The 27736-nt window shown below is 40.6% G+C and overlaps 1 protein-coding gene and 2 long non-coding RNA genes across 4 annotated transcripts in view; 2 read left to right on the top strand and 1 right to left on the bottom strand.

Moving 5' to 3' along the window:
• Positions 1 to 24: 24 nt before the first annotated feature.
• Positions 25 to 27521, bottom strand: ENPP6 (ectonucleotide pyrophosphatase/phosphodiesterase 6). The gene is made up of 8 exons (XM_081875882.1): positions 27062 to 27521; positions 19779 to 19958; positions 14253 to 14364; positions 13356 to 13497; positions 9929 to 10108; positions 8181 to 8318; positions 3831 to 3954; positions 25 to 273 (listed from the first exon to the last, which is right to left on the bottom strand). Exons 1-8 carry the CDS (start codon positions 27300 to 27302, stop codon positions 68 to 70), a joined length of 1323 nt encoding a protein of 440 aa, XP_081732008.1. The 5' UTR covers positions 27303 to 27521; the 3' UTR covers positions 25 to 67.
• On the top strand, positions 611 to 8147 carry LOC309349725. Its single transcript, XR_014160137.1, has 3 exons — positions 611 to 1084; positions 4493 to 4573; positions 7007 to 8147. It is a non-coding gene; the product is annotated as an uncharacterized lncRNA (long non-coding RNA).
• LOC309349695 overlaps positions 22475 to 27736 on the top strand; it is a 21409-nt gene continuing 16147 nt past the window's right edge. Inside the window, exons 1-2 of one of the 2 annotated variants that reach the window (XR_014160095.1) lie at positions 22475 to 24202; positions 25781 to 25984. This is a non-coding gene — a long non-coding RNA (uncharacterized lncRNA). Of the gene's footprint in view, positions 24203 to 24628; positions 24970 to 25780; positions 25985 to 27736 lie in introns of those variants that run through there. The other variant, XR_014160096.1, reaches the window with a different exon arrangement.

The following is a 27736-nucleotide window of genomic DNA, read 5'->3' as shown; positions in this document are numbered from 1 at the left end:
ATGAATGAAAAAAAAAAGACTGGACACACTGACTGACATTGTATTGGGACCGGAGTAACAAGATCTGTTATACAAACAATACAAACAGAAGTAGTGCCAGCACAGAGCTGCTCCACTGGAATGATGGTGCCAAACTGGCATTATTTTTTAACATACACTGCACTCTCGACCAGGACCCATTGTTTGGCAATGGCTGTATTCCTGCAACCTTGCACATGACATTATAAACATCAACTGATCTGATTGGCGCGGCTCTGAAGTTAGACTTGAAATCTGAAACAAAATGACAATGAGGCATTTTAGATCAGTAGCGTACTTTGCAATGCTGCAAGCTAAATTAATATCACCTGAAATTTAACGTTTGCCTCGCTTTTGCATGAGGTCAGAAAGCCTTTAGCAAGACAAACAAAAGTTAGCAAGCATGGTCCACATTTACCGTATTTTTTGCACCATAACACTCACTTTTTTCCTCCTAGAAAGTAAGGGAAAATGTCTGTGCGTGTTATGGAGGGAATGCCTACGGATGGCATGTCTACGGATTTTCCTCCTCTAAAAACTACGTGCGTGTTATGGTCGGGTGCGTGTTATAGAGCGAAAAATACGGTAAATGTTCACTTCTCCCCATAGTACTCTCATGAAGGCTTACTATACCAGTTAGTCAGCCTCAATGTGAAGTTGCTTTCAGTCACTACTGCACAGTTATTAGTGCATGTTGTGAATCGGCCCTCTGGTCCAATATCAGAGGATCTGAGAGAACATGGAAGAACCTCCTAACCTAATGACTGGATCTTGCTGACTGTGAGCAGGTGTGGGTATTTCCAAAAGTATTGTTTAAGCAACATTTTATTGTTGGTTTGGTATCTTGTATTCTGTGTTTGGCATTGTCTGCTACCCACTGTTCTTTTGCCTTTAATCACATCCCTGGATCTTGACTTCAGGTTATGCCACAGTTTACTTTTCCCACTAGCAGAAGGATCCAATTTGGATGAATTTCACAGTAACAACTCTGCTGCACTCCTTGCCATCCTGGATCAGTTTGGGACGGAATCCAGCTAAGGCTTATTTCTGCAAAGTAATTTTGACTGTATGTTCCATTTCTCCATATATGGCCGTCATGCCACATTAGCTCTGTTCGGATCCTTGATAACCTTAACATTTGCTTTTGAGATATTTGCTCCATTATGTTTTACTTCCTTTTCCCACTCATAGTATGTCCAGGTATGGGGAACAGTTACAGCTCAGTTGTTAAGCATCTATTTTGCAGTTTCAATTCCCAGCATCACCAGGCTGGCCCTGGGAAGGCCTACTGCCTAAGATCCTGAAGAACTGCTGCCAGCCAGTATAGATAATAATATGATTAAGATCCCTTCCCTTCACCATGATTTAGGTAAAACAAATGACAATCAAGAGAATATAGTGGGTCCTAAAGTATATCTCTCAGGTGTCAAAGGCCTAGGTAAAGAGTTGCATTTTCAGCTTACAACAAGGTAAGGTTAAGGTAGGTAAAGAACCCCTGGATGGTTCAGTCCAGTCCAAAGCGACTGGGGTTGCGGTGCTCATCTTGCTTTCAGGCCGACGGAGCCGGCGTTTGTCCACAGGCAGCTTTCTGGGTCATGTGGCCAGCATGACTAAACCGCTTCTGGCACAATGGGAACCAGGGAGGAAGCCAGAGCGCACGGAAATGCTGTTTACCTTCCCACTGCAGTGGTCCCTAATTATCTACTTGCACTGGCATGCTTTCAAACTGCTAGGTTGGCAGGAACTACCAATCTTAACACCTCAGAGAGGGTCTGTTGACCTAGATGGACCAATGGTCTGAATCAATATAAGGCATTATGTTCCTATGTAAGACACTGAGATAACATAGCAAGAATATATATAAATGCACGCCCACATTATTTTTACCATTTTGTGTTTGGGTCCTACTTGATAATAAAGAACCAATTCAGTCATCCCAATTATAATTATAGGATGTGGTTTTTCACAATGTTTAAATCAAAGACAGTTGAATATGTTGCTGGTGATATAGCTCTTTTTTATATCAGTTGAGGAAATAATGAACCTTATCCACCCCATTCTGTGAGGGGGAGAGAAGCCAGACTTTGGATGTACTTTGGACTGAATAATAATAATAATAATAATAATAATAATAATAATAATAACAATAACAATAATAATTTATTATTTGTACCCCGCCCATCTGGCTGGGTTTCCCCAGCCACTCTGGGCGGCTTCCAACAAAGATGAAAAATACACTAAAATGTCACAAATTAAAAACTTCCCTGAACAGGGCTGCTTAACAGACAAAGAATAGACCGTGAGACTTCATCTTAGCCTTGAATAATTTTGAATTGCTCTGGTTCCAGGAAATCAAAAAATACTGCTTGGAATACTTTTGTTGAGTTCAGTAGAAAGAACTTATTTCTCCAACAAAAGCTGGTTTTCAATGCTTTCACAAATAAAGATACTCCTCTGATAACAGACAAGTAACATGAATAGTTTAAGGATTGGATCAAGGTGAAATGTTTGAAAAATTGCTCCTTGTTTACTGTGAGTGGAGAGAGATAATTTCTCCGTAAGGTTTGAATGATGGATTATTTTTCCTTTAACACAATAAAAAGTACACAGAGCCTTGACTGTAGGCAGAGGGGTCCAAAATTTGCAACTCCAAGAACAAAAACAGTTCACGACAAGCCAGACTTTTGATAAACACAGGGAGGGCACAGCTAAATGTTTCCTTCTGCCAATATTACTCAAGAACATCCAATGTAGCTGATGAAATCTCAGACTACTGGCAACCTCTCAACCCAGCACAATTATCATAGCTTTCAAAAGCTTTCAATTTTCAAAAAGAAAATTGCCTTTAACTATAATATATATCCTTGAGTGGCGGCTTACACAGACCTACCGTACTTAACAGGTTTACTTTTAACTGCAATGTCTGTGTATTGTAATATTAAACAAAATAAATATTGCCCTATTTTGCAGGGTGGGGAAAGGAAATAATTTTACAGCATTGAGAAACTGAGCCTTTAGTGTCATCTGCCCAGTCTTGTGGAAGACCCTGCCAAAAGAGATTCAGCAGGCACCTTCTGTGCCAACTTTTAAACCTTTCTATTCCACCAGGCCTTTGCAGGCAATAAAGAGTACACCCCCCACAATGGTATACTGATGCTTGTTTTTAATTCTTTTGGTTTTTAACTTGCTTTTAACTTTTTAGGATTTCATATTGTTGGAAACCACTGTGGTTTATTTTTTTTTATAAATATTTTTATAAAAAAAATACTGCGTATGTTGCTCTGGCTCGTGACAGATTTAGGATTAGGATTTAAATAAAATTCCATATTATGCAAGATTTACACTTTCTCGTTCTGTGCTCTTTAAACAGAAAGACATTTTATTAGTTGTGCTCCCTTATGTAGTTCATAATGGCTAGGACAATATATTTTAACAGAGTCGCTGGAAATACGCTGGTAAGGCAAGTTATATGCTGTTTTCCCAAGCAGTTTAAAACAAGGCATAGAAGTTGGAAGTAGAGTAACTCTTGTTTCTGCTTCATTTGCACAGCGTGAGGAACCTTAGGCCCTCTAGACATTGCTAAATTGCAACTCCCATTGTCTTCGGCCATTGACCATGCTTGCTGAGGTTGATGGGAGTTGGAGTCCAATAACATCTGGAGGGCCACAGGTTCTCCACACTTGTTGTAGCAGAAAGACTGAATCTGCACAATTAACTAGTGTCCACATACACTCAACAGAGAGCACCAAAAACTGCATCTGTTGCAAGCAGGGAAGGAAAAGGGTGATTATCTACTTCTCCAGTTGACCTACCTGGCCCATATGCAAGGAAGAATCCTCTCATATCCACCAGTTCGTTATCATAGCCATGCCATCCATTCTGCCAGGCATCTCTTTTTCCAGTTCCATTCTCCCAGAATGGAAGCTTTTCTTTGCTCTGTAGGGGAAAGAAATTCTGTTCAACATGAGTGTGTTACACATCTCAGGCTTCAGTGCTGAACATAGTTATTGAGAAGAAGTTCCACTGTGAAACTAATTAAACTTCCTTCCAAGTAAAGGTGAATGGATTTAAAGAATGGAATCATTAAATTAAGTAATTGTATTTAATTGTTTTGAAAAAAAAGTCATACAGCACTACAAATACAGAGCCTACATATTAAATGACTGAAGCACAATCCTGTGCATGCCCACTCAGAAGTAAGTCCCACGTTCAGTGAGACATGCCCTAGATAAGTGTGCCTACTGTATAGGATTGCCATGCTAGTTTTAATTTAGCACTGCAATTTAGTCCTCCATAGACATAGGGTTGGTAAAATAAAAAAATATGAAGGGCATCCTAGATGAGAGCCCTGTGTAAATGGGTTTAACTGGTCATTTAGTTGATATAGATTAAATACCATTACACAATATTATATTAACACAAACAGGTCAGTAGTGTTTTATGAAGTGACTGCCCTCATCTTTTCAAAGAGCAGGAAGAAAACTCAGACATCCTTCCAAGCTACATCCATATTGCGAAAACAATTCAGGATGACTCGTCTATCAAGGAGATATTTGTGAGTAAGCATCAAGGAAATTTAAGAAAAGGCCTTGGTATCTCTTCCAGCTACCCCATGAACCCCCATACTATAGAGTTCTGTTCTGTATTCTGCATCTTTTAAACCACAATTAAGCCTTTGTTTGTCTCCCACCAAACAAAACACTACTGTACCAGTAAGCCAAGAACAAACTTTGATTATAACTTATGGGTTGTTGTTTTTTGAGAGATACAACCTATGAGCCCAAGTTTGGACATAATGCTAAGCCAAATACTGGAGCAGAAATGGGAAAGAGAAAAGTGGCCCAGTTTTAGCCCTGTGCACCAGCACACTGCACATTCACCTTTAAACAATAAACTGTGGTTTATCACTTCAGCCACAACAGCTGCAGCAAGCAATGGTTTTGAGAAGAGCTGGCTTTGATCCTTCTTTTACAGAAATGTATGCTTCACTAACACAGTCCCCATTTTCCATTGTCATTCTGATAACTCTGGCCCTGTTTTTTTACTTCCACCTTAGCTGAACTACTGTGGTGACATATTAGTTTAATAAGAAAAACTATAATACATTTGAATGTATTATCCCATACATTCAATATGTTTGATTTTATGTACTGAAAGTTGCTGTGCTTTTGGACTTCATTCTCAATAGGCACTGATAGGCATTTTCTTCATACGTGGACCTGAGCAGAGGGCACTTTTGATTTATTAGTTTTGATACGCTGCTAGATGAGCCAACAGCAACGTCTAGCAAATTTTGAAAGGTTTAACAAGTTATGTCACGCTGGCATAAGACTATTTTACAAATTAGGTAAGACTTGGCAGGCCATAGGTTAATGCTAGCAAACGTGGTAGACGTTGTGCAGACCACTGACAGCCTGGAAATGAAATAAACAGAGCAGCGGTGTAAAGGGGCACTGGAGTTAGAAGGGGGAGCCAATTTCCCCCCCTTTGTTCACTCTGAGTGCTGTCAGTAAAAATAGATAGAGAAAAGGAAACAGATTTAATTTGTCAGCTAGAATTGTTCAGTTATCTAGTACATCTGCTGACTATTAAATACAGAGAAATGTATGGATACTCAAGGGGCTCCTGAGTTTTTAAAGGTTTTTATTTTTTTAATGACTACAGTGCTGACAGGCAAGGATTCTCATCATAAATAGAAGCAGATAAAAATCAAAAGGGATTCCAGCATCAGTTTATTGTGTTACTAGCTCAAATTCACTGAAGCTATAAATTGGAAGGGCATCATTCTTTGGATCGAGCCATTGCTCACTCTTGTTGGCATCACTCATACAGAAAGGGGAATTTGAATACCCCATCACTGGAAGCAGTGGCAGATTTTATGCTGCAACTGTGTGTAGCAGAAATCATGCATCTCTCCACTGTATAAGCCTAAAATCCAACACAAGTGATAATGTGTCATGCCAGTGACATTCAAGTTTTGCATATTTGTCACTGGACCCAAACCCAGGGTAACTGTACCTATATTTTGTTGGGAAGTAATAAAAAGTAACAAATCATAAATCAGTTCTGACAGCTCTCCAGATGTGTGTAAGGCCATAGTTTTCCTGGCAGCCCCTACTACTTTTTGGAAGGAATATGGAATGGTGAGCAAGAAAGGAGACACCTACCAAATCAGCTATGTTTCTGCGTTGGAGTCCTCTAACAGGACAATCATAATAAGAACCACAGCAACCAAGGTTAAAATAGTCTTGAGTTGGAAATTCAGCTTTATTTATTTAAGAAGACTTCTAGGCCTGACTGCTCTCCTGGTGTCAACCAGCTTCTAATGAACTCTGCTTTGGGCAGTTGGTCTCCAAGACAAAAGAGACAGTATTGGGTGATACAGACAAACTGGAACAAGATAGCTGGCTGAGGTGCTCTACCAACTTCCCCCTACAGCTGGTGTGCCTGGACCATGTAAACTATGTTGTATTTTAATCTTTTGTAATTTTTAAATGTGTGTGTGTGTGTGTGTGTGTGTGTATCCAAAATGTCGGATGATATGCTGATAATCTGTTAAAGTAGGCACACGCATCATCACACACTTTTACTAAAAAGATTTAAAATTTTACTTTCATTTTGCACACTATTGTTTCTCCTGTGAGCTGCAAAACTGCATTCAACTATACCATGTTTCCCACATCTGGAAGACTGTCAGTCCCTCTGTCATGGGCCAGGAGTCAGCTTTGCCTGCTGAACAGCAGCCTGAAGGTGGAGAGTCCACCTGCAGCTGATCAGCCTTCAACGACACAGAAGAGGAGACACTGATGAGAACCAGCTGGTGTTAGCTTTCTTAAGCAAAGCTTCCAGCAGCAGTCAGGTGCTGGTAACAACACTTGCAGTTCCTGGCCCAACCTTGCTGCTTCCTGCTTGTCTCAAACCCCTGATCATCAGATTCCCTGACCCCTGGACTGTCTGGTCACACGGATTGCTGTTTGCCTGACCCTAGGACTGGACCTGACTTTGGATGCTGACTCTCCTTCCAGGCAAGTACACCTCAGAGACTCTTCTGGTTGGCTGTCCTCCCACTCCACTGAGCTCTGCACATAGTTGCTCAGCAACAAGACTACAATACCCTCTCCCCACCCCAAGAAATCTTCCACCACTATGTGCTATCCACAGTTTGAGGGTTACCCAAGAAATCAAAGTGAATTTAACCACTGGGCTATAATTTAGGACCAGATGTAGAATTGAAGATTTTCTCAAGCCAGGAAAATCATTACACCTGTAGGTGTTCTATATGGTAGGAAGCTTAAAAATGAGATCTGATTGTATGCAAAATGGTGCAGATGACTAACATGACAAAGACATTTCTGACATCTGTGTTCTGCTTATGCCTTTTCAAAATGATGTGAGATGGAGCAGTTAAGAAGAAGAAGAAAACATTTTGAGTTGCTGAGACATTTTCAACAATAACACCTTAAAAATATATCGAATATAATATTTGATAGATTTGGCAGCCATTTTACAGTCCCTTTGATAGGGAGGAAATTAAAAATCAATTATTCGCTATATAATAAAAGCCATTTTTGAAATTCTGTTCTGTTAATAATGAAAGTGGTTCAGGAACAACTGGTATAGTGGAAAGCTATTCTCAAAAGCTAGAAACAATAAAAAATTAAGAGTAGGAAGAGACATACTTACTCCAGAAGAACCTTACCAGTATCAGCAAAGTTTCTAACATTTAGAGAGAGAAAACATTTAATGTAAAATGCTAATCCACCCTGTACTAGATATTGTGAAAATAATTTTAGAATAAACCAGTTAATTAAAATAGATGTAAATATCTCCTTATATTCCTGAAATGAAAATGTGATTTCAGCTTTTCAAACAGTATATGTTAACTTTAATTTTCTTCCAAATATGGTTATATTGAAACACAGCCTTAGTTTAAAACGACTCATACAAACTGTCAGTACAACCTATGACCCAACAAGCAAAATAAAGCATATCAACCATGTATGGTGGCCCACAAGGGACTTATTAAACTTCTTGGTTTTGCTATAGAGCAAAAAACAAAAACAAAAAACAAAGGACTTATGAAGCACCAGACAGGCCACTATTCATGCCTGTCTTCTGTTTGATGGGTCACAACTTGTATAGCCCTGACACAGATGATTTACCTCCACTATGAACCATCCTTCTTCAGCGACAAGTGTCAAAGGAGAGACAAATTTCCCTTCTTTATAATAAAATCGAGCAGGGATATCCTCTTTCCTGTAAACTGTCATATGTGGCACACTTTTCAGTTTGTTGTATACCTTCAAAGAAAGAAAAGCTATGAAGCCTCAATGCACATCATAATTGCTAGCATGGGCTGCCCTAGCATCACACTGCCCTAAGATATATGGCCTTTTAAAAACAGCTATTATGGGAACACTGTGGGCTTACTAACTTGTGCAGAAAATCCCATGAAAAATATTCCTTTTAAAATATTGAGCTTGGATATAATTATAGGAGGGGAAATTAGACTTCTGCACCCCCATCTTGCTGAGAAATAATGTATTTGCATTCCTAGCTCAGCCAGTCACAAGCTAGGTAGTAATATTTTGAAACATATTAAGGTTGCAGTCCTGTGCACATTTACTTAGAAATGGTGACTGGCGAACTCGGTTTCTCAAGTTCTAATTTTTCTTCAGTTCTCCACATATCCACATCAATTTACTATTACAAAAAATTGTCAGTGAGTTTTGCCTAATACTGCACACATAATTTTGCAAATGCTATTTCCCGAATGTAATGCATTTTTGTATGTTATTTTCATGAATATGCGTTTTTGTGCACCCTTTGCCATAGTGTGTGCATTTTTGTACACGTTACTTGGCCAAACTACGGCTTGGCTGGTAGCATTATGGCAGCAGAAGGCACAGGAAGGAGCCAAGTGGCCACTTTTTGTTCCATGCGCCAGCCTTTATGCCTCAGTTAAGCTCAACTGTAGTTTAAAGTGACATGTAGACCCTGCTGATAAAATCTGACCTATTGATGGGAAGGTGATTCAGAGGTCATGATGATGCATAAAGGATGGACCAATCTCTTAGGCTGAGCCTAGTTTGTTAAGGGCACTATAGCAGCGTTGCCTTAGGGCAGGCTTCCTCAACCTTGGCCCTCCAGATGTTTTGAGACCACAGTTCCCAGCCTCCCTGACCACTGGTCCAGCTAGCTAGGGATCATGGGAGTTGTAGACCAAAAACATCTGGAGGGCCGAGGTTGAGGAAGCCTGCCTTAGGGCTACGATGCATGACTGTAGGACGTTAGCAGACGACGTGTAATTCTTCCTAGTCTAGGTTCTTTACCTTCAGTAGACCTTCAGGGGGTTATTGGGCTGTTTTTGTTTTGTTCTTTTGATTGTTTTATTTATTTCATTATTTATTTGGGGTTTTTATTTTGTGATTTTTATCTTGTGAACTGCCCTAAGACCTGTGGGTATAGGGCGGTATACAAATTTAATAAATAAAATAAAATAATAATACAGTCGTACCTCTAAAGTCGAACAGAATCCGTTCAATTTCCGAAACATTCAGAAACCAAAGCACGGCTTCTGATTGGCTGCAGGAAGCTCCTTCAGCCAATCAGAAGCTGTGGAAGAGCCATCCAATGTTCGGCTTCCAAAAGAAAGTTCGAAAACCAGAGCACTCACTTCTGGTTTTCGATTATTCAGGAGCCGGAACGTTTGACTGAGGTACAACTGTAGTAATAATAATAATGATGATGATGATGATGATGTACTAGGACCAGGTTCTTTCCTGTGAATGCACAAGTAACACCCGAGTGTGGAGGCCAAGCAGCAGAACTGGGTGTTAAGTGGTACAGGAAAGAGGGGAAAACCCCTGATTGGCACAAAGTGGGTAAAGAAAGAGAAAAGGTCCCTTGCCTCGGACTGCTTCTCCTTGGCTGGCCACAGGCTTACAACAGGACCTCGGTCCTTTACTTGTATAACATCGCTCATGTTGATACAATTTCTCAGCTCGATCACTTTTTCCATCCAGTAAATGTCAGTCATCCCATGATCCGAGAAAAGAATGACATTCAGGTCATTCTGCAGGCCCTTGTCCTGTCAAGATAGTAAAGACTGTGATTGCTGCTGGGAAAAATACACAATGCACTTCCCATTTTCAGTTCGGTAAGCAGATTCACCATTCCTGCCATGCTGATGGAAGAAAATGTGCTGTGGGGGAATAATCCCTTCACCATTCCATGCTTAAAAGGGGCTGATATCAAATAACATTGTAGTCTTGATTCAGAGAAAATTGCACTTAAGTTGAAATAAATGGGTCTAGTTAGAGATGGAATATACATGCTATACAGTGGTACCTTGGGTTAAGTACTTAATTCGTTCCGGAGGTCCGTTCTTAACCTGAAACTGTTCTTAACCTGAAGCACCACTTTAGCTAATGGGGCCTCCTGCTGCCGCCGCGCCGCCAGAGCACGATTTCTGTTCTCATCCTGAAGCAAAGTTCTTAACCTGAAGCACTATTTCTGGGTTAGTGGAGTCTGAAGCGTATGTAACCTGAAGCGTATGTAACCCGAGTTACCACTGTACACTGTGATGAGGATGCAACCATTGAGTGTAAGGGCCCTTCCAGATGTGCTGTTTTTGGGGTAGGATTCATTCCTATACTGGCAAATTCAGGTTGCGCAGTTAAAGTTGGTGTGGCAGCCTTGCAGAGTCAACCCACTTCCCACAAAAAGCTTGGGCTTTGGGGGATAAGGAAAGTGATGGAGAAATGGACTGAATTGTTTGATGCAGCATCATACAGCCTTCCTGCAAACAATTCAGAATTCAATAAATAGCCAAAACTGTCTAGCCTCCCTGCAAACTTTCCACAAACAAATCAAGGTGCAAGTACAATAAACAGGTAATGTGGAAATGACCTAAGTCTCTGCATCCCCGGCCCTCATTCTTGGTGCCAATGGCTGGAAGCGGTAGAGATTTACAATTTGATGTTCCAAACTATCATCATCAATTCAATTTATATCCTGCCCTTTATCAAAAGATCCCAGGGTAGCGTACACCATTAAGAACACATTTTACAGAGCATCAATAATAAAAACATAATAAAAAGCATAACAGGCAGCATAATAATAAAATGATCATAATAACAGTCATCCCCTCACCCAGTTTTAACAGGCCATAGATTATTTAATGGCTAAAGGCCTGGGTAAAGAGGAATGTTTTTATCTGGTGCCTAAAGACATGTAATGATGGTGCAAGGCAAGCCTCTCTGAGTGAATACTTGTGCGACTCCACATTCCTACCAGAGCAGGGATCATTTGCCAGAGGGAGGCTGGTTTTGGTGGGTTCCCTGTGGCTGCACAACAAATATTCCCTCAGAAGTAGCACAATGAGAGATTAACGTCTGCTTCTGCTGTTAGTCACAACTAAGTTACTACCCTCTTGGTTTGCAGACTAACTTTCTCTGATTCTTTATAGTTTCTTTAAAATATAACCATGTCTTGCCAAGCTAAATCGAGTAGTCTATGGACTAGCATAAAATGAGGAGTAGCAGGAACAACACCATAAAACCCTTTTGCTACTTGCACTCATTCTAACCTCCTGAGCAGTATTTTATATGTGTAGGTCTTGAAATATTGGAGTGCTGGTGGATTTAATGTTCAGATGGATACTCTGTGTGTAGGTTGCAAGCTATGAAAGGCTTTTAAAGATCCAAGAGAATAACCTGGAAGTTATTGCAGAATCAATTAAATTTGCTTCCACCTTCCCACACTGATGAACAGGCAGGCTGCAGTTTTATCTTGCTCGCTCATGCTTATTGTATGCTGTAATCTGGATGATGTGAATCAATCTGTTATGCGCACTAAATGCGTTTACTACATTTATTAGGTAAAGGTAAAGGGACCCCTGATCATTAGGTCCAGTCGTGACCGACTCTGGGGTTGCGGCGCTCATCTCGCTTTAGTGGCCAAGGGAGCCGGTGTACAGCTTCTGGGTCATGTGGCCATCATGACTAAGCCGCTTCTGGCAAACCAGAGCAGTGCACAAAAATGCCGTTTACCTTCCCGCCGGAGTGGTACCTATTTATCTACTTGCACTTTGACGTGCTTTCGAACTGCTAGGTTGGCAGGAGCTGGGACTGAGCAACGGGAGCTCACCCCGTCGCGGGGATTCGAACCACCGACCTTCGGATCGGCAAGTCCTAGGCTCTGTGGTTTAACCCACAAGGCCACCCGCGTCCCTTACTACATTTATTACATAGCTGCAAAATGTCAGTGGATGCCAAGAAAGCGAAACACAGCAGTCCTTGCCCACTGATTTTCTAGTTTAATATGGTAGATTTAATCATTCTTTGAGGGAACATGTGAATCTATGTACCCAGTCACCCCAATGTTTCACATTCAAGACTTCAGACAGAGGCTTCTCCCAGTTCTGCTCGGTGCTAAAATGGCAGGGGAGTGGGCAAATAGATTCTCCCCCCTTTCCTTTTTATGATGACTCCTTTAGTGGCTAGTTGGAAAGCACGATTTGGCTTAAATGGGGTTGGTGGCTGAGGAAGGGTTGTAGATGTTACAATTGAAGGTGCCTGATACTGAGCCTGAGGACTTGGGTAATTTAAGGGCCCTGAAGCAGCGGCGTAGCGTGGGTTGTCAGCACCCGGGGCAAGGCAAGTAATTTGCGCCCACTAACCCGTGGATTTGCGCCCCCTAACTCTAACCCCCAGATGTTGCGCCCGGTGCGGCCGGCCCCCCCTGCACCCCCCACGCTACGCCACTGCCCTGAAGACAGGCACTTAGTTGTCCCTTTTAACTTGGAAGAGGTGGAGCATACAAACTGACAATCCTCTCACTTTCTCACCGAATTTATTGGGTACTCCGTGCATACATTGGCATTCTGACTTTGCTGTGGTGGCAGTGGGCCCTCAGCTTACCTTGGAGCTCTGACGAAACTGGTTTTCTTCACTATCTGGAGCCAGCCGTTTGGGAACCATTGCAAGCACAGCATATACTATTCCCTTTATTTCCTTGTGTGTAAGCGGTAGCAGTGTTTATGCATTTTATGACATCACATCCAGCAATGGCCACCTTCACATCCAGAAATGGCTAAGAGTACAGCAAGTGTACCCTGTCACATTTGAAGCAGTTACGTGCATTGATTTGATCACAAGTACCTATGACTCACATCTGGAACAGGTACAATGTGTGTTACCATTTCAAACGATGTGTAGATGTATATATAAGGTGTGATGAAACCTTTGATGAACAGTTACAAAGAATGTTTAACAAAGATAAGGAAAGGACTGTGGGGCAATTAACAGACCCCGTAGCCTCTAAGTAACACTAACCTTGATAAGCTTTGTCATATTGTGCAATACGTTATCCACTGCTTTTAAGGCATTCTTCCTCTGAATAGATGAGGGACCGTAGTGATGACCTTCTACATCAATCCGTTCATAATACACTGCTGCCATATCCGCTCTGCCCCTTCTAGAGTGGCAACACCACAGAAGAGTTAAGTGTAAAACAAGTATAGTATGCTACTATTTTGAAGCATCTTTCAGAATCAACACTAAGACTTGGATTATTTCATGCTATGGCAGCTAAGTGTTGCAGACAGAAAAGGTGCAGGCCATGCTTTTCCTCTACCTTCCTGAATTTGCTAATTTGCCTCTTCCTCCCCTCATTGGACCATTGTTTCTTATATTGTAAGCCATTTTTTTTATACCCTAAATGAATTGTCCAAAAGACAGTCAACAAGTAAATAGGCCGTTCCAAATGGAGCAGCTTCGGAACTAATGGTAAAGTTCACACAACCAGTTGTTATCGTGTAATGCCAGTCTGTGTTGATGCTTTCAGTGGCTTTTAGCATGCCGAACTAATCTTCAAAATACTGTACATTGGGAAGACAGTTGTATAAATAGGTACAAATCTTCATTTGGAAAGTGCTACATTCATAACCATTATTGACTTCTTCCTCTTTCCCCATCTGTGTGTGTCTGTGTGTCAAATTTAACTGGAGATGAAAACAAAGAGGGAGCTGAGGGAAACGTTGTTGGTCTTTGCCATATTTCCCCCCCTCATCTGCCACCCCCTCCCTCAATTAAGGGTCCTTTCTCGCATCTCCCATAATGCAGAAAACCAAAATGAATTACCTTTGTTATCATATCATGCTGCTACTCTTATGGGGAGGAAGGTTTTACTCCTCAGATTAGAGAAATAAATAAAACATTTGATTACTTTACCTCAGAAGCTCAATAGCACTATATACAGCATTGGAGAAATTGCCATCTGTTGGAACACTATAATATGGTAGGCAGTAGGTAGGTCGAATTCCAAGGATTTCAACTTCACACCCTAAAGCAAAGTGTTTAATTAGTTTAATTCAGCTTCTGAATTTTGAATTACGAATTTAAATAATGTCATCAATATTTAGATAGGGATGGATATATTGAAAGGGACTCTTAACTCTTAGATTGAGATATACAAGCCTGCACCAGTGAAGTTCTGCTTTTGTACCAGGACTTCCTCTTTCTCTCCTCCCCCTGCACTCCCCTAAAATATCCAGGGCACCCCGTAAACATCCATCTTGAAACCCAAAATCTGAAAATAAAAAATGTTGACCTTAGACATGAATTCTGTATATTCCTGGTATGTTCCCAAAAGAAAAGGGCTAATTTTGAACATTCAGAACTGGAATCTGAAGGATTTGCAGCCATTTTGGTTAGCTGCTTGTTAGAATTAAACTATTTTAAAATTCAACCATTTTTTTTCAAATAAAAACTCTTAATTTTATTCAAAAATCAGTTTTGTTTGTATAGGACTAATCAGTTACACTGCTCCATATTACAATAAATTAAGAACAGCAATAGTCTAGAATTCAAAAATACTTTTACCAAATATTTTGTATTCAGATGTGCAAAACCTCTTTCTGGAACTGAAATGTTGAATCTCTTTCCCCACATGATCTTATGAAAGCATTTTACACCAACTAACTTTCCGTCACCTCAAACCTTTCCCAGAAAAAATGCACTGATTTGAGTCCTAGAAGCTTGTGGCAACTCCTAAAGGGGGGAACGTGAGCTCTGAACACAGGAGAACCGTGTTTTAGTATTAAGATTTATAGCTGCTCTGCTTAGCAACAAAAAAACACAAGCAATTTAGTTTTTCATAACCCAGACACCCTGAAATCATAGTTCTGTAATATGTATTTCCTCGAATAGTCCCAGGAGAGTCAAACAAAAGGAGGAATGAGGAGAAATGGTGGTGGCATTGGAGAAAACAAGTAATGTGGGAAGTCTTACACTGAAGAATCTGAAGAAGTGTGCATGCACACGAAAGCTCATACCAATGACAAATTTAGTTGGTCTCTAAGGTGCTACTGGAAGGATTTTTTATTATTTTATTTTTATTTTGTTTTGACTATGGCAGACCAACACGGCTACCTACCTGTAACTAGAACTGAGGTATGTCAGATGCCCTCTATATAAGTAATGAATTACATGCTTTCAAAATTTATGTGTTATCTAGTAACTACTAGTTCTCAGCAGCTGCCCTAAGAGGCCAGGTATTGATGGTCCTCGTAGCATTTTCTGCTCTTTAAGTAATTGTTTGTAATTGTTTGGGTTTCTATTATTGTTCTTTTTCCACTTTCAGGTCTCTTTCTTTCTTTCTTTTTTTTTTTTTGCTGCATTTTACTATGTCCGTCTGACCTATAGAGAGCTTCATAAAGCTCATTTTCCTAAACTTTAAAACCCACCTGAACATGGGTCTTAGTTCTATGGCATTGTGTATTTCCTCCTTGCCAGCATGTAGAAACGGTGAGCAAAAGCATGATTTTGTAAAGCATAGCTTGGTGGGCTCTAAGGCTGAAGACCAATTTTTCAAAATCACAGTACAGGTACACAGTCATTATTCTCCATTGAGCATGCACACATTTTTGTCCCACCATCATCATCTCCAATCAGGCAGGTTCTGCAGCTTCTGAAACTGTACAAAAATCTCCAAAACCAGTCAACAGAGGGGATGAGAGCCTACACAAAGGGCTATTTCCTTCGCTTAGTACAACTAACTGCAAAGGCTTTTGTCCGTCTGAAGCCTGTCTGATTGCTCTGCCTCTATCTCTTTTGGTATTTAGACCATTTAACTACCCCAGTTGCACTATTTTGTATTATAGTAGTAGTAGTAGGTATCGTATTATATAGGAAGGTCCTGTTTAAGCCTTAAAAAGCTTCTATTTCATTTCACTTTCTTATATATAGTATTCTGCATCTTTATATGTTTGACACAGAGACTTGAACCTCTATCGTTTTCCAATTGTATATCTAAACATTGGTTTAGCAGTTGTATGCCGAATGTCATAACACAACTCTTTTAAAGGTTTCCAGATTGCTGCAAATGGTCTGGGAAATGTCTTGATCAGAAGGAGAGGGGTAAAAGGAATGGAATTTGTGGTTTTGTACTTTAGATTTTTAAAATTCACTAGTGACATGGTCATTCAACTTTAGTTGAAGTAAACACGTCCATATTCTTATAAACAAACTGAGCAGCTGCATAGTCACTTCAAAATGCTATTTGACATGACCTTAAATCAAGTTTTGAAAAAGATGAGAGGATTGTAACATTTTATCAATAATAATCGGGAGCTCAAAAGCGGTCAATTATTTGTATGGTTCTTTCACAACAGTATCAGTGATCCACAAAAGTGTTGATGCACAGATGTTAGTTATGTCATGTATTCTGAGATACCATGTGCTCTGAGGCATATACCATAGTTGTTCAAGTTTAACAAATATTCTGACTAGACTGTATGACTTTAGACTGCAGGTGAGGGGTTCCAATGGTTCAGAACCATGATATACACCTGGCACAATACAGTCTTCTTCCCAACTCTTGCTGTGCTCATCCATGGTCCATTCTGGGCCAAGCATGGGCAAGAAGTGTTCCCAGGTTGTAGCATTAGTTCTATGGAACTGTCATCTTTAAGAGCAAACGATAGTATTTTCTTGTGTACATTGCAAAGTCAGGTACAGATATGTTCTAAGTGGCTCCACTGTAACTGTGGAGTTTCCTTCCTCTTCAGACTCAACCATTTTTTAGCTTTTAGGATTTTTAGATGCCTTAGATTTTTATGCCTTGTTTTGGGTGGCTTTCAAATACAGGAGATTTTAATTGAGCATTCTGTAGTATTTAAAATGTTAATGCTTATTTTGTCCTAATTGTTTTAATCAGGGAATAATTTAAAATTTTGCTGCCTAACTTGAGGGTGTCTAACCATTGAAATAGACACATTAATTGAGTGCAATTTAACTTTTGAAGACAAAATCCTCCAGTAATTAATAGTTTCTACCGTTTTAAAACTTAGTTCAGAATCTGTTTTCTGATTATGAAATGATTCATGTTTTAAAATTTATCGAACGACTTTAATTCTTTATTATTCTGTACAAGTATTTATAAAAACTAGAGGCTGACATTGTCAAACAATCATTTGGGAATTATTATAAGATGAGATTCCATTTGGATGGATTTGAAGAACATCTGACAGCAATAGAAATTTGTGTGCAAGGCTTAACGGGCTGTGATAGTTTAGCTGTTCATCAGGTTTCCTATTTAAGAAAGGAAGAATGGCTTGGCTTGTTTCTCTGCCTGTCAGAATTGAGCAAATGCCAACTTGTATAGTCATTATTACTATTATTATTATTGTATCTGTCTGTTGCTGAGACACTGCCCTTTCTGTAGAATGGTCTTATGCAGAATTGTATGAGGGGAGACGTGACTAAGTGCATACGTGGTAAGATGAGATGAATTAGCATAGAACATGAATGAGTAGTTCAGCTGCCTCATTGGCATTCTCTGTGCGTAAACAAACAGAGTCCTGCACATATATCAAAGTGCGCACACATATAAGGAGCAACAGTAAACTATTGCCATTACAAAAGCAATATTAACGTGGGACTCCCATTTGTAAAAATAAAGCATAATATCCAGTGACTATATCTCAAGAGTTTTGTCAATAGTTCCACATTCAATGTTACCTCCAAAGCGAAAGTGGTTTGTGGGTTTAGCAAAACTAGTGACTGACTAGGAAATACACCAGTATATCCTGGGGTGCCCATGAACCTCTGAGTTATGGATGCCAATTTTTAATGGAAAAAGGGAATTTGCATGTTGGCATTCCAGATACATAAGAGGCATGGCTTGATACATTGACAATGTTGATCAACATACTGCTCTTATTGGAAAACATATTAGAAAATACTCATTGAAATAAATATGCTTTTTACCTAATGAACAGAATTAACCGAAAACTATTTCGGTGAGATTAATATCAAAAGTTTGCAGCTCAAATATTAGGATCCATTTATATATGATAGAACATCTGTTGGCGACTGTAGATAAGCGCTAACATGGTTCTCAAGGCAGCTACACTAAGCAGCTGACATATGCAGGTCTTTTTTACAGGGGGAACTCACAGGAGTTCAGTTCTGGCATCTCTCGGGGGACGCCATTGCTATTCTAAGAGAACAAGGGAGGTGTAAGTGGTGAGTACTGGCACCTCTTTTTCTAGAAAAAAATAGCACATATGTATTTTCTAGATTAAACAATTTGCAAATTGCAGTCAACGTGAAGATACTCCTGTGCATCTTTCTCATATGACATCCAATATCCCACAGTATTGTTGCCCTGGTTGTGGTAGCACTACTTCAATCCCTGCCCAGTTGTGCACAGGATTCCAGGTGTCTTGGCCCTCAACCATGGTCTGTGCTCCTTTGTGGAACTGAAGACGTGGCAGAGGCTGTCGTAACTTTAAGAAATACTGTTTATTCACATATTTACACCTGAATTTAGATGGTGGGAGTCCAGATATTGCAGCATGGTCATCTCGAGAGGGGCTCGTTCCCCATAGCAGTGCAGCACTGAAATCTAATGCATATCTTCCAGCTTGCCTCCAGCCAGCCAGCCAGGATCATTCTGCCTTTTCTCAGCTATCCCAAGCCTTAAACCAAAGGCCCAAAATATTTTCGGTGCCATTATACCCAGTTACCCTGGTAACCTCAGGGCAGGTGGGAAGGTGGGAAGTTATCTTGCATTGCCAATGGCCCTCAGTGGCCCTGTGCTGTTTCTTAATGGCCCTTGCTAGGCCAGATTGTTTTCTGCATAGGCTAGCCCAGGAATTCATCCACAGCTGTTGTTTTCCCTTCATATCCCAAATAATCAAAATCCTACAATTTATTAATTTCTAGCTCTCCCCCCCCCAGCCTATAACAATTTATAGATAGCTAAGAATAGGTGTTGCCATCCACTTAAAGGCTTAACAGAAGTGTGTGCCCTGCAGTATACTACCTCCAGAATCGGAGGCACTTTGCCTCTGAGTACTGGTTACCATGGAACAACAGTGAGAGATGGCGGTGGGCCATTTGTCCTGCTTGCGTGCTCCCCCATAGATACACAGGTTCCCTTAGGCTGCCAATGTACGAAATAGGATACTGGTTTAGGTGGGGGTTTGGACTAATTCAGAAGGGTTCTTATTCCATTCTTAGTCTTACTACGCTAGAAGAGAAAGCAATAAGTGGACCAGTTTCAGTTCCCATCTGCTTGACTTTCCTTGCTGGTTGATGGCATTTAAGCTTTTTAAACAGAGTCTTCTGGTTGCTGTGCGTTGGGTCAGAGCCAGAGCGATCGATCTTGAGGTTGAATTTAGAGCCGTTAAAAAGTAGAACATGTAATGTTAGTCAGCAATTTTAAGAAGTGCTGAATTCAGCAACACTCACCAGGCCAATAGTACATGAAGACTTTCCTCTTTGCTTTCATCATGGTGACCCACAAGGGCTCTGATCCATTCCACCAAAGAGGCAGCAGGCTCTCTTGATTCACGCCGATATCAAAAGACATATTTGTACTTGCATCCCACATGTAGTTCCCAGTCATTTGATGGACATTGCAGTGGCGACCTAGAAGGTGAGAGGATTGCTTTATAGCCTCACTTCTCAGTTACGTTTAGCAGTCATAACACCCCCATACCCATTTCAAGGCCCTGTGGAAGTAGAATAAAGTCTCACTTCTCTCTCGTAGACTTAGAGGGAACTAGATAAAGAATTACTCCAGCTCAAATCTTGCAAATAAGTAATGAATGTAAAGATGCAGTTTTGAAGAAAAGTATATATTATTGTGCACCCCCAGAAGAGCTGAAGAACTCATGCTCCCTCCCTAGTATGGATGAATGAAATTACTGGTAAAACGTCATCAAGTTCTATTGTCATAAACCAGCTAGATTGGCATTTGATATAATGCAAAATAGGGAGAGGAAAGTTGAAGTTGTATTGATTTAGTGTGAAGAAGAAGATGCAAAGAGAAATTTCATGAGTTCTTTGCTTGCAGATTGTGGGGCAGATGTACATGTCAACATGCTCAAACGGAACGAGCTGTCAGTCTTGCCCCTCCCCTAATGTTGAAGATGGGCTGCTCACCTTTTACTGTTTTTAAGGGTCACCTATGCAAGCACCTGTTCTCTACTGCTCCTTCTTGTTCAATGGAAACATTATAAGAATAATGGTAAACTTATTCAAGGAATGAGTGTGTGATATGCAGATTAAAAATAATAATAATGGCACTGAACCCTATTTAGAAAAAGTAAATTGGATGGAAAGCCAGTGCCAATGCTTTTCTTCCCGTGTATGAGCAATTCTTCAACATTTAAGACCTCAGATCTCTTGGCTGCTACAGAGCACCCACGGGAATTTAAGTTATCTTTAAAAATCATACCACAGAATGAAACTAGAATCCAAGCAGTAAAATGTAAATATAAAACCCAATTATGATTTGGGCAGGGGGAGTAGTAGCAGGCATCACGTATTTCTCCCAAACATGATGGAACGGAACAGCAATATTTTCAATAATTTTGTTCCATTTAACAAAGATATTACATAGCTGGATGTTCTACATTTACGTGGAGAAGTCATTACTCCATAAGCCTCACCTCTATGTCAACAAATTTCTGTCAGTTGCAAAGCAGGCATGATTCATCTGTTGTGGGGCTTTACATGTGGCATAGTGTTTGTTACCTGATTGTTTAAGCCTTTATAGGTAAGCCCTAACAGCTTTATAAATAAATACCAGCACCTTCTGCCAAGCTTGGGTGCAAACTGGCAAATACTGGAAAGGAAAGAAAGATTATATGCAAGGTTGGCCCAAGACAGCTTGCTGTCTGAAGTACTGCAGGTGATCACAAACAAGTTGAGATGCACAGCATCAAAGACTTGTCAAATAATTTTTCCACCTAAGGCATAAAATAAAAATTAAAAAATCCCATAAGTGCTTCTACCTGTCCCCAGAAGTAATATAAAAAATAAATAACTATTTTCTGCCCTTCAAGATACCCAAAATCAACTGCCTGAGGTGACTTCCTCGCCCTTCCTAATGGTAGGGCTGAATCTGCCAGAAAGCAGTAATATCTGAACAGTTTTCAAGGCCAGTCCCATGTAATAGATTTGTCACCAGATAGCGAACAAATTATCATATTCTCTTCCCCCCAGTTTCTTTCATAATTAAGTATTAACTAGACTCATTTTAGGTCATAACAGATATATTCTTGAAGATTTAGGTAGGCAAAAATTACTGCACAATAAATTGCTATGCAAAACATTGTTAACAGTAATAACTGGCTATTCATAACCTCCCTTGCTGTATTTAACTACCCATTGTTGTGGCTCACTGTTTTTGTAGACACAGAGGAGGCATTGTAGCTGATTAAAACCATATAATAACAATACTTGATATTTTTCTTTTCAGAGCATTTCACATCCCTGTAAGATGGGTCGCTATCATTATCCTTATATTAAATGTGGTATTTTATTGTAGGTGATAATAAAAAATGTTTTAAATAAGCAAACACAGTTGAAGGGCTGAGACGATAAGAATTTCCCTAAGCCTTCCCCATCTCTCTATGAAAATTTTTGTGTTTTCAGGAGTACTTGTGCAGTTCATGGAAGTGATCACAGAAGCTAGATGTGTGATTTGTAGCATAGTAAGTACAGTATGTTGAAATGAGTGGTGTAATCACCACTCAGTTCTGGATTATCCCTTTTACTTTTACTTTTTGGCATTTGTTATCATATTTTATTATGTTCTACAGTGGTACCTCGGGTTAAGTACTTAATTCGTTCCGGAGGTGCGTTCTTAACCTGAAACTGTTCTTAACCTGAAGCACCACTTTAGCTAATGGAGCCTCCTGCTGCCGCCGTGCCGCCGGAGCACAATTTCTGTTCTCATCCTGAAGCAAAGTTCTTAACCTGAGGTAAAATTTCTGGATTAGCGGACTCTGTAACCTGAAGCGTATGTAAGCAGAGGTACTACTGTATATGGGAATAAGACCTCAAATATGTAGGAATCAGCTTGCTGCAGTTGATCTAACCTTCTGTCAACAGTTGCCATGTCTTTCTACAATTGACCAAAAATTTCACAACAACTTTCTAAACCAGGGGCAAGCAACCTAAGGGCCACGGGCTGGATGTGGCCCAATTGCCTTCTCAAACCGGCCCATGGATGGTCCAGGAATCAGTGTGTTTTTACATGAGTAGAATGTGTGCTTTTATTTAAAATGCATCTCTGGGTTATTTGTGGGGCATAGGAATTCATTCATATTTTTTTTCAAAATATAGTCTGGCACCCCACATGGTCTGAGGGATGGTGGACCGGCCCACGGCTGAAAAAGGTTGCTTACCCCTGTTCTGAACCATCGGGGGGGGGGGAGATCCCACTGGAGCATCCCATCACCACATTCCCTATCTAACTTCAGCACCAACAGTCTCTCCTTGCTCTTAGAAAAGTACTTTTTCACGCATCTTCCTGCTGCTGTAACCTTCCTGATTACACTTCATTGCCTCTGACAAGCTTCACATGCCAGGGAGTTCCCGTCTTCTAGCATCAGTCAGCCCAGATGTAATGCAGTGTAGGTTAAAGAGCTATTGACCCCCTTATAGAAAACAGGGGAAAGTACTTCCATATTACTTTATAGCACATCAGGTCTCTGGATGCTTGCCCCGCTCAAAATTGTTCATTTGCTGCTCCCTTACTGGAGATGATAATCTTCTCTGGCAGTGCAGTGGGGTGGGGGGAATTTTAACAGCAATGGACTGTAAAGGTAGAGGGCTAGAAAATGGAATTAAGAAATGTTTCTATATTTGCAAATTATGTTTGCACACCTGTGAATATTTATGATTCAGAGAACCTGCATCCCTATTTGTTTGTTTACAGACTGCCCGATAACACAGTAGGCAACTTACTTTTTATTTGCTCTTGTTTTTATATTGTATTACAAGTGCAAGAAAAATCCAAAAAACCCACAGCAAATAGAACAAGTCTATGCTGATGTGGTAACCCTTGATGGCTGGGGTTAATGAGAACTGTAGTCCAAAGTAGCTAGAGTGCTTGAAGAAGGCCGAACTACACAATTTTTAAAACTAAACAGTAGAGGAATACAACTCCATAGCATTAAACAAATTAAAAACACATAGCAGAAGAATAAAAATGCACAGAGCTAAAGCCATACTTAACCACCACAAAAATTATCAGGTCTGGGACAGCAGGAGTCTTTGATTGGCATTTACCAGAGTGTTTCACTAATGAGTACAGACATGGGGCTATAATCACAACAAACATGTACCAGTCGTGGTTTTTCTGAAAGATCCTTCTTCGTACAGAATCCGGGTGGCCGACAATTAAGGCAAGAATGGACCTTGCTCAGTTAAAATATATTAAAAGAATTGCCACTGTGCCAGCTGAGTGTTTTCCTGCAATTGGGTGATAACCAACTCTGGAAAGCAGTGTGTCAAACTGTTTTAGACTATTATTTTTTTCCAAAACTGAGCTCTGCTTTGACCTTGAGTAAGTGTGTCGACTAAGGGATTGGCTCTTCTGGATAGAATCCAGAAGGGACCTGCAACTAACTAGGAACACCAAAATTTCACCTTGGTACCCACTCCTGATAAAAGAATTTTAGTGTTAGTTATGCCTTTATTGAGCTACATTTCCAGACTTAGCTAGATCACTCCCCCTCACCTTTTCTACAAACAATCCTTGTCTTCCTGTACCTAATAATTTTGGAACTTTCACCACTTTGGAACTAACCTAAGTTTTGTTGCCTGTGTTTCCTGAATGCTGCATGGAAAAGCACATGAATCTGACCTTGGAAAAGTTTGTAAGTAAACTGTTTTTAACTTACCAAACATTTGGTCTTTTTTTGTGCTAGGGGAAGTGGGAAACTGGAAGAAACTGAGAGGGTGTCTTTTAAATGTCTAACAGCCTATACTTCCATGTTTTACTTTGCTGCATATTTTGTGATGTTTTAAATCTCTGCTGGGGTTCTTTCACCAAAGAGTACCTGCCCCAGATCTGGATCTTGGCATCCAGTAAATTCTCTTTTTATGTACCTATTTTCCCTTGCCAACCAACAGCCATGCGGTGTGCCATCTTGCTGGAGCACTTACGGGAGCAACACCAGCACCAGTGCCCCCTTTGCAAGAATTATTTCTTGAAGAAATGCAGCCTAGGTGTGCTTATTGTGATTTCCCCGCCCAATCAAAATCCTCTAGTATGGTAAGTAGTGCACTGTGAGAATCATAGCCCTTGTTCTTCAAGTATGGCACAAGGAAGTTTATTGCATTTTTGTGGTGTGACAGTAAGTAAATAAGGAGTGTCTGTTGGTTCACTCTCATTTAGCAGCCACTCCTGTGTAGTGATGGGTTCATTCCCAGGTCCTACTCCTAGAGTAACCAGATGTGACTGGGTAGAAAAGATGACCATTCCAATTGGTAATATGGAGCAAGGTGTGTAAGCAGTATGCTGATGACACTCCGCTCTACTTCTCTACTCCTCACATCTCTGAGGTGATAACAAGTCTCTTTGACCAATGTCTGGAATTATTAAGGGGCTGGATAAAGGCCAGTCAACTGAAGCTGAATCCTGGTAAGACAGAAGCCCTGTGGGCAAGTTGCTCCCAAGTTTGGGGAACTGACAAGTTGTCTGTTCTTGATCAAGTTGCCCTCTCCCTGAAGGAGCAGGTATATAGTTTGAGAGTACTCCTGTATCTATCACTGTCTCTGGAAAGAACAGGTGTCCTCAGTGGCTAAGAGAGCCAGTGTGGTGTAGTGGTTAAGAGTGGTAGCCTCGTAATCTGGTGAACCGGGTTCGCGTCTCTGCTCCTGCACATGCAGCTGCTGGGTGATCACACTTCTCTGAAGTCACACTTCTCTGAAGTCTCTCAGCCCCACTCACCTCACAGAGTGTTTGTTGTGGGGGAGGAAGGGAAAGGAGATTGTTAGCCGCTTTGAGACTCCTTAGGGTAGTAATAAAGTGGGATATCAAATCCAAACTCTTTCTTCCAGTTGCCTGACCTCCCAGCATCTTCTTCCCATCATTGCATGGCAGGGGTGATTTGCACTGGAAACTGCCTTATTCTGAGTCTGGTCCATTGGTCCATCTCGCCCTGTTTTGTCTACACTGACTGGCAGCAGCTGTCCAGGGTTTCAGCCCTATCTGGAGATGCCAGGGATTGAAAGCAGATGTTCTACTGCTGAGCTATGGACCCTTCTCAACATGCAGAGCAAGCCTATGCAGGTTGACACAGAAGTGTGTTTAAGATTACAGCCTTAGTTATCTAGGGGGTTCAGAGTGCTGTATGTATTTGGATAACACTTAAACTGTTGCAGATCCTCTCTTTAATTCAAGTGCAGTGCTTTGATCATACAAAACTTGTGCTTTGCTTTTTTAATTCCAGGATCCTTGCACAGTGTTTGGACTAGTTGCCCCTTGTTTATATTCTCTTTCTTTCTCTCACATTCCTGCTGCGTAACCGGAATGGGAAGCAAAGTGAACTTTGGAAACACTGCAGAAGTTCCAGCCCACAACCTTCTGATTCTGAGGGAGTCCTATGGAAGTGAGTGGGGCTTCTTCAGAGTAAGACATTTCAGCGGCTAGCCGGGTAAGTAGTTATCTGCTGATCATAGAGCTAATTGTAACGCAGGAAACAATGTACCTACCGCAGCACAAGCACGAAGTCACAAATCATGACATTATGCCGGTTTTACTCAAGGGTTTTTATTATGCCAGAGTCACGTGTGTTGACGCTGGCAGAAGTGCTCAGAATGGGAAATATTAGAAGTACTCTAGAGAAGCAAATAAATTGCAGTTTATCTAGGATGAAAAGAAAGGTTTATTGCAAAATATGAAAACTTGGAGAGCACCTTAGATGCTCTCCAAGTTTACATACCTGACATTATTTACTATATAAACCTGCTGTGGAAGCATCTACATTCTCAACTGTGACAAGCAACGAACAAAAATAGAAAGAAAATACTGTAATGATGGGGACAACAACCCCGTCCTGTCCTGCCACAATATTTTCAGTTTTAGTTAGAATTGATGCAAATTTTGCTTAATATAGTGAAATGATCCATAAAATGATTAAATGTGTTTACACGCCCTCAAATAAATGAATGTCTGTTTTCAGTAATTGTTAAATTATATCTTAACCAGTTATTCAGAAATGTGGGGAAGAACACTCAGCACAATCTAATACTGTATTCCAGTGAGGGAAGATGCACTAGCATCTGTGTCCTAGAATCATTTAATACTTTTGCTAATGCCTGATATTCCCTGAGGCGAGAAGTTAAGTGGTTTACTATCGAGTCACCACAACTACAGTTAATAGTCAAAGTTTATTTTAATTTTTTATAAAAAAATCTGATTGTACTGTTTGCTTTTCAGATGAGCCAACAAGGTCTAACTGTTTGACAAGATTATATTTGTGGGGGGAATGTTTCTTTCTTGAGAATAAAGTGGAACAAAAACTTGACAAATTTATTGTTTTTTATATATAGTTCAGACTGAGCTGCAGTCATTCCTTTTAATCTTCAGTGAGGATGAACCCTCATTTAAAAATTTAGTCCGTATTCGTCCTCGCAGTGTTACAGAAACTACTGACTTTATGCAATCTGCAACAATTAAGGCTGCCTGCTGTTAAGAGCCCTGTAGTGAGAAAGTCAAAGAACATACTCACCAGTCATCAGTGTGTAATAGTTTGGATAGGAAAGACTGGGGAAGTCTGGTGTCAGGTAATCCACTTTCACCCCCCTGTTCACAATCTCTCTGAAGCCAGGCAAGGATTCCAGCGCTTCATCGCTGATATAATCGTGGCGAAGTCCATCAATCAAGAACAGCAGGAGCTTTTTTCGATGTGCAAGGGATGAGCTTGCCAGGGTGAGGACAAGCAGGAGAAAGTGGGCCATGTGCTTTGCCATGTTGCTGGGTGGAGAGGAGTTTTGGCAGAGCACTGTCAGCACCGCCTGTCCCTGTGCAATAACTCTCAATGAGGCATCTGAAGCTGCTCTGAAGGGCTGGACCTCACACTGCTTGCTCTCATTTTGCTGGTTTGATTCCAGAGTTTAAAGGTACAGCAGCAGTAACTGGAATTGCCAGACTTAAAAAGTTACAGGATAACTGCTATAACACGGTGGACTTTGCATTCTGATGTAGTGTAGCAGGATGCTGTGGGCTGCATTCTGGTACCGTGCTCTGACTATAGAAAGAAACGTTGCATTGAAGCAACAACAATTTAGTTCTCGGTGTTAACTCTAGCGGCGCTTCCACGACACTCAAAAGGTTAACACAGGAACAATGCAACTGCTCGGTTCCCACATGTCAGGCTTTTCAGGGCACTCAAAACAAACTGGAT

Source organism: Podarcis erhardii (genome assembly GCF_964252035.2).
Source record: "Podarcis erhardii genome assembly, chromosome: 9".
In the NCBI taxonomy this organism is placed as follows: domain Eukaryota; kingdom Metazoa; phylum Chordata; class Lepidosauria; order Squamata; family Lacertidae; genus Podarcis; species Podarcis erhardii.
Note: the sequence above shows the minus strand (reverse complement) of the source record. Positions and strands in the feature narration are given on the sequence as shown.

Excerpts from the sequence above, each read along its gene's own strand:
- ENPP6 (XM_081875882.1), bottom strand. The coding sequence starts at position 27,302 with ATGGCAAAGCACATGGCCCACTTTCTCCTGCTTGTCCTCACCCTGGCA. Across the intron at positions 13,498-14,252 it reads AGTGCTATTGAGCTTCTGAG|AAGGGGCAGAGCGGATATGG; the intron begins GTAAAGTAATCA and ends TTGCCACTCTAG. Across the intron at positions 10,109-13,355 it reads ATATGACAAAGCTTATCAAG|GACAAGGGCCTGCAGAATGA; the intron begins GTTAGTGTTACT and ends CTATCTTGACAG.